Below are 14,229 nucleotides of genomic sequence, written 5' to 3'. Positions count from 1 at the left end.
TCATATCTCATTCCCACATTTTTCATATAGTTCTCTCTTCCTGCCAGAAGGGTTTAAAGAATTTACTCTAAACAGAAGTCTGAGAATATGATCATTTTTGTCTTTGTCTTTGATTCTCTCCTCCTGAGTAATGAGGAAAAGGCTAAAGTGTAGCATTACATACCCTAAAGAGATGCAAGCAAGCCTTGACTCCTAATCAGGAGTTTCTTCATTTATTCTTTATTTGGGTTAAAATTATAATTCCAGCACCCTTTCATGTTATGGACAACTTAAGAAAACCACAATGACGTGCAGCTTTCTTGTCTGTAAAATAAATGTAATTTTAATGCTATGGTGTCCTTAGAAGGGTTATGTTAGTCATTAAATTTAATTTAATATAGTTAATTATTGAATTGTGTTTCAATTCATTTTGTTTATATGTTTACTGTTTTCTCAGTTACAAATGTTGTCTGTTGCTACTCTTGAAGAAGACTGAAAGCATATCTGTGAGCTCTAAACGTCATCTATCTCAAGTTGGCCAGTGCTTCTTTCTCTTTCTCATAAGTATTCCATGTAGCTCCATTTTCATTTGGAATTCTATTTCTCAGGGCCTTAGTATTTTGATGTCCTCTTTTTTAACTTCTATTTTTGAAGCATTTGCTGTTACTGTTCATCTCTGTTGTGTTTTGCTAAATTAAAAGATGTCATGTTTTAGTCATATTCACCTGCATTGACTTCTTCCATGGCTACAGTTTCCTAAGTCATGTTCAAATATAGCACTTTTGATGTTTTCCTTCAAGAAGATTCTTGACATATATTTTAGGTACCATGATGCCTGAATTCACTTTGTGGTAATAGATAGATAGATAGATAGATAGATAGATAGATAGATAGATAGATAGATAGATAGATAGAGATATAGTTATAGTTATAATTATAGTTATAGAGACTGGGGAAGCATCGGGAAACCAGGAGAGTAAAAGTGAATTATCTTCAAGCAACAAATCTAATTCTCACTGTAAGACTCAGCTCGCATAAAAGAAGATTATCGCCCCAGTAGAGGACCTTTAAAAGCAATATATTAACAGCCTTCTGCTACATTGATAAAGAAAAATATATATTATTGATTCATGGCTATAGCGCAGATTATTTTGCTGTTTTATTAATATTAGACTGGTATATAGGGTCTGCTCTGAAAATGGAAGTTTACTTTGGGATTATGGGTTGGCATTAATCAGTTGGCTCCACTGTCTCTGTGAAGTGGGTGGTTTGGGATGGCATTATCATTCTGTACCAGTGCCAACATGTTTCAACACTACCTTCACATTGTCTCCTTGGATTTTCTTAATGATGGTGTCCCTTTCATGTCTTCAGAAGCCATAAAGTTCTCTTACCTTGTGATATTTCAAGGGTTTTGCAGTTCTAACCTTTCTAAGCCTTCACTCATCAATAGTCTTCAACCCCTTTCTTGGTGACCTTATCTATTTCTTTATATGGTTGTAGATTCTGAATACTGGAACTATAAATTTCTCTGCCCTGCAGTTTATGAAGACTTGTTGATTCTATTCTTTGCCATTCCCTTCCTTTAGATATTTCTCCTCTACTTACTAGATCATTTTCATACAGCCTCATTTTCAGTTTTTGGAAATTCTGCAAGTGAGATTTGCTGGCTGACAAATTTTTTCATTATGTCTTGCGTTGGATGCAGGAAGGATGGTGTGCTTGGTGTTTATCTTTACAATAGCTTCTTTCTTCAATGCCTCTATCCTTCTGACTACCATAAATATCCATCTTTCTTATTGTTATCTTTTGTAGCTAATCACTTTTCTTCCATGAATGTTTAATATCCCATAGTCTTGGCTGGACTATGTTTTCATAATAATGTATGGAAATATGTGACTTTGTTTATTCATAGGATTAGCATTCACTGATTCTTTGAGGCTTTGTGGCTTGTTCACTCCTAGAAAATTCTCAGTCAATATTTATTTGAATAAGGTTTCTTTCTTACTGTGATTTCTATTTCTGCTTGTAGCTTTTATTTTTGCTTTGTATTTTGTGTTTGGGTTGCTATTTCATCTCTGTTCTCTGTTCTGTAGTTGATTTCTTCAACTACATTAAATAAGTTATTTAATTTTTTTTCACTATTGGAAATTGAGCTTGGTGTTTCACACAAGAATTTGATTTGCCACTGACCTGTATCTTCAACTCTGAATTAACGTTTGAATTATATTGTTCAACTTCAGAGAATATATAAAGATAAATATAATATATTTAAACAACTGTTTTGAATATTAAGTAGGACTTTGTTAATTCTTTAAGTGCTTTTTTCTTATTTCTTTAAACATATTCCACAATATTTTGTGACTTTTGTAGCATCAAAATCTGTAGTTTTTATAGATATAATTGTTTTCTTATTTTATTCACACATGGTGCTTTATTTCCACCATATAAAAATCAATTTTATTAAAGACTAATGAAATGGATACTTCATAGGTAAGGAACGCACAGAGAACTAAATGATACTGACTCCAATACATTAAAAAGTTTATGTAGAGACATTATAACGGTGAAGAAAAACTCTAATAAGTTCGTTAATACACAGATAATTTAGTTTGAAAATTGTCTTGATTTAGTAATGTTAATTAATTTCTTCTGAGTCTAATCTCTCAGAAATCAAACTAGTTTTCTAACAATTTCGTGTTCACTTCAGCTCTGTAGTGAGTTCTGATCAAATGTTGTGCTTTGTTTTGTATGTATTGCTTTTTACGCTTTAACCCGGGTATGGACTTAAACAGTTCGGTTTTTATCTTTTCTAGTTTTTCTGCATTATTTTCTTTTTATTGCATAACTTTAAGTTCCTAGTAATGGTAATATCCCTGGGGCTTTTTAGCATCAAGGTATTTTCCAAAGGAAGTCACATGTCAATGCTGTATCAAAATAGATGCTGAGTGACTGTACTGAAAGTACGTTTAGCTTGCAGTGCTAGCAGTACACACATCGTCCAATTTCGGCATCAATTGTATCCTACCTCTCCTTCTCACTATTATCACTTTTTTCCCACATCAAGCTGGAGAACTGGTAATGACAAATGTAACTATGCTCCAATCTGATTGAAAACTAGATAGATAAATTTTACATAACCATATATCCTAAATTATTTGACCAAATTTTAGTGGAGTGTAAAAATGGCATTTCTTTGTATAATTTTTCTTCCCTAGAGTTGCCAGCATAACTACTATGAGGACGCAAAAGCCTATGGATTCAAAAATAAACTAATTATAGTTGCAGCTGAAACAGCTGGAAATGGATTATATAATTTTATTGTACCTCTCAGGGCATATTATAGACCAAAGAAAGAATTAAATCCCATAGTTCTGCTATTGGATAACCCGTAAGTATATTTTAAGATACACAGACAGAGATTTTAATTTTACTGTACATTAAAATAATTTGCTTAAATTTACTGATACTACTTTAAATCAGATACATTATGGTACAGAATTCATTGGGAGATATAGTATATGCTATGATGGAAAACATTATTGATTATGGTGATGCTTCACCAATATTAGTTAAATATCATTGAGTTGGAGACTTTTATTTGAAATTAATATGCAAATGGTCATTTACCAGTGGAAAGTAGTCACTGAAATACCTTTTGCAAATTTCTTCAATTTAATCAACAGGCATGGAAGACACCTGCCAAAATTTTACAGTTTTGTTCTTTAACCATAAATTATCAGAAAAGCATTTATTGATCTACATTTATATGTTATAGCTTGGGATGTCATTGTGTATTTTACTTATGATAATGTTCACATATGATAAACAAAAAATGCATGTTGTGCTGCATCACCTCTGTATATTTGGAAACTTTTTGATTGGATTATTTTTTAAAATACGACTACTTAAACATTTAGAAAATCCTACAGATGAATACATAGATCCCTGAATGAAATGGTCAAAATGATTTTATTTTAAAGTTGTACTTCTTTTCACTGTAAGTGTAAACAAATTGGTTGTCATGAGCACAGTGTTACAAGATATTTAAGCATATGAAAGCAAACGCCAGGAGCTTGACAATCAGTGTGTAGTATGGCCACAACAATGGAAGGATTGCCAAGCTCCTTCCCAGTTTTTTCGATACACTCTGAATTCTGGAGGCTCTCTGGGAAGAAGCTGCAGGGCAGCCAAGTTATTACTGTAGACACTTCAGTTAACTAAGTAAAATATTTAGTTTGGAGCTGGTTTTCTATGGGATGCCCTTATAATGCGACAAACAATATGAAAGATGGTCATCACAGACTACTGTGGTATCCTCATACTTTAACTCAGTTAAAGCCCCAAATTATAAAAATATAGAAGGAAGACCATCAAAAGAAAGAAGTGTACTGTGTTCAGAACATCCTCTGATAGTTCTCAAGCTGGACCGGTCTGTCCTCTTCCTCACATTATTTCAATATTAAATTTTAGTTCCTGATATGGAACTTTTCACTAACCACCTCTAAATATACTCATTTTATCTTTTATTGATGTCTTACTTATGAAATAGAAGTATACTCCTCAGTTTTAGTCTCCATTTTTATAAAGTAGTCTTAACTCATGCATTTATTCCCCTTTACCTCATTATCATATCAAACATGGTTCAAGCCATTCCATTCAAAATTTATTTGTCATATTTTGAAAAAAAGTTACTATTATTTCTGAATCCTGGAGTATTGGTTCATTCAATAGGATTATATAGTTCTGTGATTCTTTGTATATAGCCCTATTTTCTGAATGTTATTGGTCACACAAAATGTCTGAAAGCTCCATTTTCTGGATTATTGACAGGCCACTATTTCTCTTTAAGGTTACTATTTCTGTGTATATATTGCCTTTCAGTATTCTCTTAATTGAATTAAACTATGAAGATCAATTTCAAAAGTTGGTGTACTTTCCATGTATATGATTATAATAATAGTGAATGTTAAATATTTATTGCAAATCATCATATTTTATATTTGTATTTTATTTTATATTTTATGTATTCATATTATATAGAAATCATGGCTCCAGAGAAATGTACTCAGGGAGTTAGCAGTCTTAATGCTAATATTTGAATAAACTTTTGTTACGGATGATATGAAGCAGAGCTAAAGATGTAATGACATCCAGATAATGTCCCCAAGGTCAATTTTAGAATTAGGTCCAGCTATGCAACGACTAATTCATTGTTCTTTCCTTTGTATCTTACCTAAGGTAAAATTTTATTACAAGTGTACAGACAATATGTATTGTTTTCAGTTAGTTTTATAGACAACAATCTAGCTTAAATTCCAATATTTACCCATTGAAGATATATCACCCTTACCAATTGTGGATGGTTTAGATTATTAATTTCAACATGGTGCTGTTGTTTGCTGATTTCTCCTAAGCATAATTATACTTAAGTTTAAAGGGGTTTTATTACCATACACTTTGTATTATAATTGTTTCAGTTTATTTGCTGAAATCCAAGGACATGTTATAAAACATTCAGCTTCCTATGTATGTCTCAAAAGTGACATCTAACATTTTTACTTATCTTCAGTTCCTTTGATGAAGAATGAGGAATCAGAACTTGAACTCTAATGCTCCCGGGAGTCCTATGCAATCTTCTCCCCCCTTTTGAAACAATGAAACACCTGTTGTTCTGAAATGGCTTCTGTTCTGCAATTTGTTTACAAAATTATATAAAATGATGTTATTCTCCTTAAAATAGATCCATATTCAATAACTTTTATAATTATGACCCTCCCTACTTTGGCAAGCATTACTTAATTTTGAGATTTTGACAAAGTTTAAATGAGCAGTGGTGAAGAAAATATTAAGTGAATGGCTGTGGAGATAAATTAATCAAAAAGACAAAATTAATTCCATATAAAAACAGATGTGTCATAAATATGAAGTATTAAAATGTAAATCCAGTTAATACTTAAAACACATAACAGTATAAAATAGAACTTCAGAAGATTTCCAAACAAAAAGACTTACACATTTCAGTGTTTATCAAGCCTGGTGTATTGAAAACATCTTTTCTGTACCTCATCAGAGCAATGCTGATCTGTCCACAGTTCATCAGAGTGATGTCAGTTCTGATTGGGTCACCATCTGTTCTCCTCGGTGTTCTGTTCTAGAGAGACTTCAAATATTTTTATTATAGACACTACCTTAAAGGTCACCCAGCTGAAATTTAGCTGACAATAAAAGCTGGAATATATTAAACAAAGTTAGACAAAAATGTGCCAGAAAGCAGGAGTTGGGGCAAGTTCAGAATGGTATGGGGGTATCCAGGCCATGGTGACACGTCTTTAATCATCCCAGTACTCAAAAGACAGACACAGATGGATTTTTGTGAGTTCATGGCAAGTCTGGTCTACAGAGTGAGATCCAGAACAGCCAGGGCTACACAAAGAAACCCTGTCTTGAAAAACAAAAACAAAGGAACAAACAAAAATTAATGAGGTCCATGCTAATGTCATTAATTTTTACACTGATCATTTTTTACATAAATCCACCTTTTTGCGTATAATACCTAAACACTTCAGCTTATTTGTAAATAACTGCTAAAAATACATGATAAATACCCACCCCTGTCCTATAGAAATAAACACGTTTGTTTGAGGCAGACAAAATGAGATCTAAGCTTAACCTCTAGAGCAGCCTGGATGATATTTATCCTTGTGCCTCACCTCCTTTTTTCTTTAGTTTGTAAATGGTAAGAAGTTTAAGTTATTCCTAGACTTAGATAATATATGTAGCATACTAAGGCAAGATCTCATTTATGTGACAGCCCAGAAATGCTAGATTTTCTTCTCCTATTAAAAAGTTTGATATTGTTACTATTTAAGTTAAAGAAAAGTCTTATATAAACCCAGTGGACAAGAAAACACAGCCTGGAGACATGTTTCAGTGAATGAATGTGTGCCTAGCATATGAGAGACCCTAGCCTTGAACACTAAAACACACACGCATGCACATTCACACACATGTGCTCATTGATTTTAAGGATTTGCAACTAAGCTTAACCTCTTAATGTTTTTTTTTAAAAAATTATAGGTATATGGGTACTTTGCCTACATGCACATCCTGTGCAACACTTGTCTGACTGTGTCTGACTTTGTAGACTTGCTTTGTCTACAAAGCAAGGAAGAGGGGGTTTGATTCCCTGCAACTAAAGATATAGAGTTTTGATCTGCCCTGTGGGTGCTGGGAGTCATTCAGATGCTCTGCTAGAGCAGATAGTATTCTTAAATGCTGAGGCATCTCTACAGCCCCTGATCAAACAATTTTAATAAATAAATCAACTACCTAAAAGTATACTTGTAAAATATTGATGAGATAAGCTTTGCTCATAAAAATATATTAATTTTTTCCCTTAGAGTTGAAGCAGAAATATTGTGTATTAATTTAATTGGATAGAAAACTTGCTCTTGAGTTTTGCAAATCTGTAAAATTTATGACCCTTTTCACTGTCTGGCAATTTTGAGCTACTTTGTGTTTTAATATACAGTGTCATTGTGAGAGATTTATGAAGATATAAATCTTTGTATTCACAGTCAGTGTTCTTAGTAGACTCTACAGAGAGAGCTGTGATTACCAAGTGTACTTTTATACTTCCACTTATTAACATTGATTGCTTTGTATATTTCTGTCACTTTATTTTATTTATAACTGGTAATTTTACTTTTTTACATTGGCCTATGAATTTATTCTGATATACATCAATTGGCATATTTATCATTGTCTCTTAGATTAAAAAAACTAAAATATTTCTTTGTGTGTCAGAAGTGATTTATCTATTTTGTATAAATAAGTTCTACACTTTTATATGTTTTTATAAAATATATAGATAAATCATCTGATCCTTTTCACCAGATTTCTTTTTTTTTACCATGATTCTTTCATGTCCCAATTAATAGATAAGATAGGCTTCTATGTTAGGCAACCAGAAAGAAAATCATGCATTTTATTCTCTTCTATTAATAATTTTCTTGTATATTAAAATTTTCATTGTACTTTTGAAACATGATATAAAATAGAGACAAGGAACATATCTGCAATGAATGTTCTATGTGTTTGTTTAGTTTCTCAATATTAATGTTTCTCAATGTAAGATTATGTTTGCTAATTCCCTGTCTCCCAATGAGTAGGAAAATTAAATTATTAAGTAGTTTGGTGTTGTAGATACTGTTGTCAACTCAGAAAAATGAGCAGTTACAAAATATATGAAGGCAAAATTGTATTCTTTATATTTCTACTTTTTTTACTTTATACAGGAGTTTTAAAAGTTAGTGTCTTTCATCAAAAATATGTATTTACAAAGTTTAGGGTATTTGATTTTCCCTTGTGGTAGCTGAAACCACATGAAGATACATAGTTTTAAATCAAGTTTGAACAATTTGGAAGATTTCTGGTTTATTTAAATACATGTTGTAAATACATTGATGAGTTTTCTTTAAAAACACCTTTTTTTCACTTATTTAAAGTTTGTCATCTCTTCAATCAAAGGATGAAAAAAAATCCATGAAGATCTCATCTTGATTTTTTTTCCCACATGATGGCAGCCATAGCTTAATTCCTGAGTACACTTTATTTCTCAGAAAAATTTAAGTCTCATGTTTAATTCAATGATCTATTATTCAATATCTCATAAACACATAGATTGGAGACTCAGTGGGAAAATTTGTACAGAGAGATAGTATAAAGAATTGAAATGATCTTAAACTAAATGAATATGGCAGATTAAAATAGATGTTATTATAATACATGTACATATCTACAATTACTAATTAAGAATGGCACTTAAAAAACAGAAACAAAGAAGCTAGTGATGTAAAATTATCCCAAAACATGCAAGCAAAAATATTTTTAAGACCCTAAACATCTTGATCTTTCAGTACTTTTAGTGCTTGCATCCTTACATATGTTTCTAAAATTATGAAGTTTATCAAGAGCCCCCAAACATTGCCTTCCTATTTGAGAAGCAACAAAGTCTACAAATAGAATTGAAATCTCTATCCTAAATCCCACAAATGATGTGTTAGAGTACTGATTCAAGTCATCATAAATCAAGAGCTTTAAGGATGATTTAAGACTGACAATAATATTTACTCTGTGAATGCTTGGGATCTTGACAAAACTCATGATGCCCAAAAGTGATCAAAGGTGTGCATAACATGCTATATGGAAATTAAGCTAGAAATGACTACAGACATGAATATGATTTATCAATTAAATAATTCAATATTTTCAAAACTGAATTATGTAGATTAAGACAAAGTAAAATTACTGGTTCATTCAATATTGCAAATAAATTCACTGGAGGGAGAAATTCAGACAAAATTTTAATAGTATCATCATTTGGAAGGTTTTGTTAATACATTACTATATTGTACTTTCTTTTTCTTTATTGTTTAAGGAAATAGGAGGGACAACAGCAGGAAGTAAACAGATAGGACAAGAATTGATCAAACTGCGGATCAGTATCTGGGAAATAGCAAATACTCTCTCATTACCTTGACCTGGAATTTTCCTACTCTGTTGTACTTGCTAAATCCCTACTCAGTTTTCAAAACCCAAAGTAAACATTACCTCTCTGTAATATTCTCCAGTTCTGCCACCTGTCTTTTTAAAGAATGAAACATATTGTGTTTTCATGATTTTTTATATGTAGTTAAAATTCTACATATCGTATAAATTAATCAGCTGCAATTTTTTAAATATAAAAGAATAAATTTTATTGCTCATTGATAAAGTTGGAATCTATATATGCTGAATATTATAAACTAAAAGTTATTAAGTGGATATAGCTTATGAGGTGATTTCTAAGAACATTTAAACATTATCATTCGTTCCTTTGCTGATCTTATAAATAAAAATTTTGGCTTAATGAACATTTGTCAAACAATACATTGGGTAAATGTCAATGTAACTTTATATAACAGAGTTTTCCATGCATGTACGAACCTTACACCTGACACACTGAGATATGAAGCATACTGTGATTATATACATTCCTTTGACAAAGCTCTTTTGATTCTCAAGCTTACCAATTACTCCTTAGAGGCATTTGTAGTGCTTGAGGTCATCTAAGAAAACAAAACCATTTGCTCTTCATTTTCAAATCCTCTTCTACATTGGGTAACAGAGCTAAGCGATGAACATTAAGTACTAACTAAGAATAATCATGGAGGATTTTGTAGAATTATGCCATAATGTTTCTGATTTATACTTCACATTTCTTTGTGTATTTTTGGTTCATAAGAAGTGCAAATGATATTCTTTAGCAAGATAGCAGTTTAGGATGTGCCTTGTGTTTGGTTTTGGAAATGCAAACTAAATGAACTTGCTTCCCTTTCCTAGAAGTGCTGCCTCTGTTGTGACACTGTGTTTCATTTTGTAACCCATCTGCTACATAGGCCAGATATGCATTTTCTGGATGCAATCTGTTGGTTTCCAATGGTTTACTACATGGTGGGCTCTATTGACAAGTAGGTGACAATGTCTACGGCACATGAGTAGTGTAGTGCCCTGTGGTCTGTCAAGTGCTGTGTCTTGGTCCTGCATGATGAGTGTACTTTGTCGTGTTGATCCAGTAAATATGGTGACCCATGCTTGCAGAGCTCATGCCCGTGTTCTGCGTCCTCTATCATATTGTCTAAGCCGTAATTCGTTGCTGAATTGCAACAGACATTGCTGCATGTAAAGCTGGTCAGGTGCACACCATTTGAAGAGCTCTTTCAGTCTTATGCCTCTTGCAAAAGGAGCACTTTTTGCAGTAATATTATTGCTAAAGGCATTAAAAAATGCTTTGAAAATTCCACATTTCAATGCACTGAGACTATTACAATCACTTGAAATAAAAACAGTAAAAATAGCTTGATAACTTATTCAAGCGTATTTCATAATTCATAATAATATAATTTCTCAATTGAAATTATGTAATGCGTGTAATTATGTAATGCAGTAACATAAAACATAAATAAACACTATTCTGACACCATTATTGAGAAAATGTAAATTATCACCAGATAAATTACATGAAATACTATTGTAAAGTATTTATGCTAATAAAAAAGGAAACTTTTAGGATATAAGCTCCTAAGGGGGAGATGAACCAAGATTGATTTATTGTAGACTAGTAAGTATTTAAGGTGGGTCACCATATCTATATATGCACGTGTATATATTACAGAGGGAATTATATATGAAGTATCCATGTATAATTCTTGTTTGTGTTATTTGAAATTTCCATGCAATATAAAACCTATTTGGAACCAGAATACTTCCTCATACTTGCAAGTTTCACATTCTAGTCCTTAGAAAAACTGAGTCAAGGAAGGGCAAAAAAGGGAACACTGGTTTGAGTATCTTTAAGGCCTATTTCTCTTGGATTGCTTTTCCTTGGCTGCCATCTGGTGGCTGAACTTTGTAAAGCAACTATGCTTTAAAATGATACACAGTGGAGCAGTAGCAGGGAGAGGAAAGATAGCCCAGAGTCATGAAAATACGTTCATAGCCTACTCAAAAAAGCTAGGGTGTCAATTAGAAAACCTAAGCTTGAATAGCTTAGCAGTTCCAAATGTTTCACCAATAACATCTCAATCATTTGTATTTTCTCTGAATTCTAGCACATAATTTAGTGATAATTCACAGGAAACGCTTTAAGGATGGAATCAACAGATACACCCGAGAGCATGTAGAATTAAGAAACTTAGAACAATCCCACTTAAAAAAAATTTGGGTTCAACATTCCCATCAGTTTTGTGAAATTACTTATTCTTTGACTCATAAAAGCTGACTTTTTACAAATCTATATTCCCTTTTCCTATAAAATTCTAATCGAGAATTTTGATGGTGAAAAATCTCTGGAAGGCTGAAATATTAGGAAATACGTTGAAATCACTAGATACTAGGAGCAAGATGACTTAGTCATCGTCTTACACTCCACAAGGGGCAACAGCTTTTTCCAGTGACCAAGGGCTCTTAAACCAAGGAGTTACAAATGCTGACAAGCTTGTTAGCACTGGCCTAAATGCCCAGTTGCTGCAAGATGCTTTCTATAATATACTTTTATGATGCAATAATAAGTACAATGAATCTCCTACACTTAAAGTTGACCTATTATATTAGGGATTTAATCTTGAAGAAGATTGTGTTGATTGGATGTTATGTTTCTGGGCTCTTTTCTCGTGGTGAATTTATTTGGAATGAAATTCTGTTTTCACAGTTTTAGCTATAAAGTCTCTGTCACAGAAAATAGCTCCAAATTTAAACACAGTATTTGTCTCTCCCGCTGTTCTCCCTCATCCCTTCTGCCCGGCCTGCCACACACCTGAATTATCTCTGGAGGTCTTAGGCTTAGGCCTCGGGAATGCCACTGAGGTACATGGCTTTATAAACCAACCATCTGCTTTAAAGAAATTTCTACAAACAAACTTCAGTAACTATTGGTAGCAACTGTAGTTGTGTACAATTTATTGTTGCTATTTTGAATCAGGAGGTCTGGACTAATTTTCTTCTTATCTGTCTTCACTGAATCTTGTAACTACTACATTCTGTACAGGGTCAATATAGTCCCACTCGATTTTGTCCTGGCATTATTTTTTTAAAGTCTGTATACAGTAAAGACAGTGAAACAGTGTCCCTGTTTCAGCCTCAATGGTAAACATCCTTTTCTCTAATTTTAAGATAAATGCTAGTAAAGATATTTTACAGGGACAGGAGGGAAAACTGACTAGAATAGGTAATAAGTGGTCGAACCCTAGTTTTTCTAGTCACCTCAGGCAGACGAAAAAACTTGGGCCATTCAGTCCCTTGATAAAAAGTTGTTCTAGCTTTATGGTAGGATTTATCACAAGTAGGTATACATCTACATATATCCTACTCTCTTTGTAGTGTAGGAAGAATCTGTAGTATATAGATTTTACATAAATAAATATAGACATTTAAAAATACTTATTACATACCTTTATACTTCTACATTAACTTTGCTATCTGAATTAGCATAGTCTTTACCCCTCTTATACTTTCACAAAAAGCTTTTTAGAATCTTTAACCAATTGTAATATTGTGTCCTTGAAGTAGTACATTAACTGTAATAATGAATTATCATTACCATTCTTTCTATTTTACTGTTTATATAGTAAGTGTTCCTAAAAACCGATTCCAAATATGGGTGCTTTGAAACAGTTGGTATCTGCAGAATTCTGAATTTTGCATATCGCCAGATTATAATACCTTATCATTCTCCTTAATGTCTGTCTGTGTTCTTGCTAAATTCATCTACAAATACAATATGCATAAACCTAACTATAAGCAAATATGAACTGTGGTCATAGTATTGTGATTTATTTAAAATTGTATTCTTTTTTTTTCTTGTGGATTTTTATCAAAGCCTAGATGATTTGCTCAGGTGTGGCGTGACCTTTGCTGCCAACATGGTGGTTGTGGACAAGGAGAGCACCATGAGTGCTGAGGAAGACTACATGGCAGATGCCAAAACCATTGTGAACGTGCAGACCCTTTTCAGGTATGCGTCTAAAGCCTAGCCCGTGCTTTCCATTTGTAAAGTATTTCATTCGATCTGTACATGAAGAGTGACAGCGTGACGTGAAGCCTGGCCTTGGGTCCTTCCTTTAGTCATTTGTTCATGAAGCAAATACTTATTTAGCACATAATGTGAAACTTCAGCATCACAGACTGCATTATTTCCGATTTTGAAAAAAGAAATGTGTGACCTACTGAATTATTACAGTAATTCAAATCTTCTCAACAGTTTCACCGTTCTCTTCCCTTCACCTTCATACCTTCATTGGTAGCAATGACAATGACATCTAAATATCTCTGTTTATAGATTGAATTCAGAATTCACAGGTAGTAACTTAGGGGTGAGTCCCAACTGCAGTCACATTTTGATCTATGATTTTTCAGGACTTTTCTTCTCTAAACCTCAATATAGCACTTTCAAACTACTTGTAACTTAAATATACTAAAATATCATGATTTTGCTATGAAGATAAAAAATATATTATGTCTTAAAAATTTGGTATTTTAATATATATTAATTTATTTTATTTGGTATTTTAATATATAATCAATATAATATATATTAAACATTATTACTATAACCATGAGTCATATAGCTGCCAGGTTCATGTGACAGAGCAGAAAATTCGAAAAACTTACCCTATTACAGAGAGCAGCAAAGTCCATTTGGCACCTCGT

The 14,229-nt window shown here is 32.5% G+C and overlaps 1 protein-coding gene across 1 annotated transcript in view; it reads left to right on the top strand.

Moving 5' to 3' along the window:
- Positions 1-14,229, top strand: part of Kcnt2 (potassium sodium-activated channel subfamily T member 2) — a 411,713-nt gene that overhangs the window by 328,225 nt on the left and 69,259 nt on the right. The window contains exons 19-21 of the mRNA XM_048430982.3: positions 3,198-3,370; positions 10,422-10,493; positions 13,400-13,534. Of these exons, the coding sequence (XP_048286939.1) occupies positions 3,198-3,370; positions 10,422-10,493; positions 13,400-13,534 (380 nt within the window). The remainder of the gene's footprint in view (positions 1-3,197; positions 3,371-10,421; positions 10,494-13,399; positions 13,535-14,229) is intronic.

This window comes from Myodes glareolus, chromosome 5, assembly GCF_982192425.1.
Source record: "Myodes glareolus chromosome 5, mMyoGla1.1, whole genome shotgun sequence".
In the NCBI taxonomy this organism is placed as follows: Eukaryota; Metazoa; Chordata; class Mammalia; order Rodentia; family Cricetidae; genus Myodes; species Myodes glareolus.
Note: the sequence above shows the minus strand (reverse complement) of the source record. Positions and strands in the feature narration are given on the sequence as shown.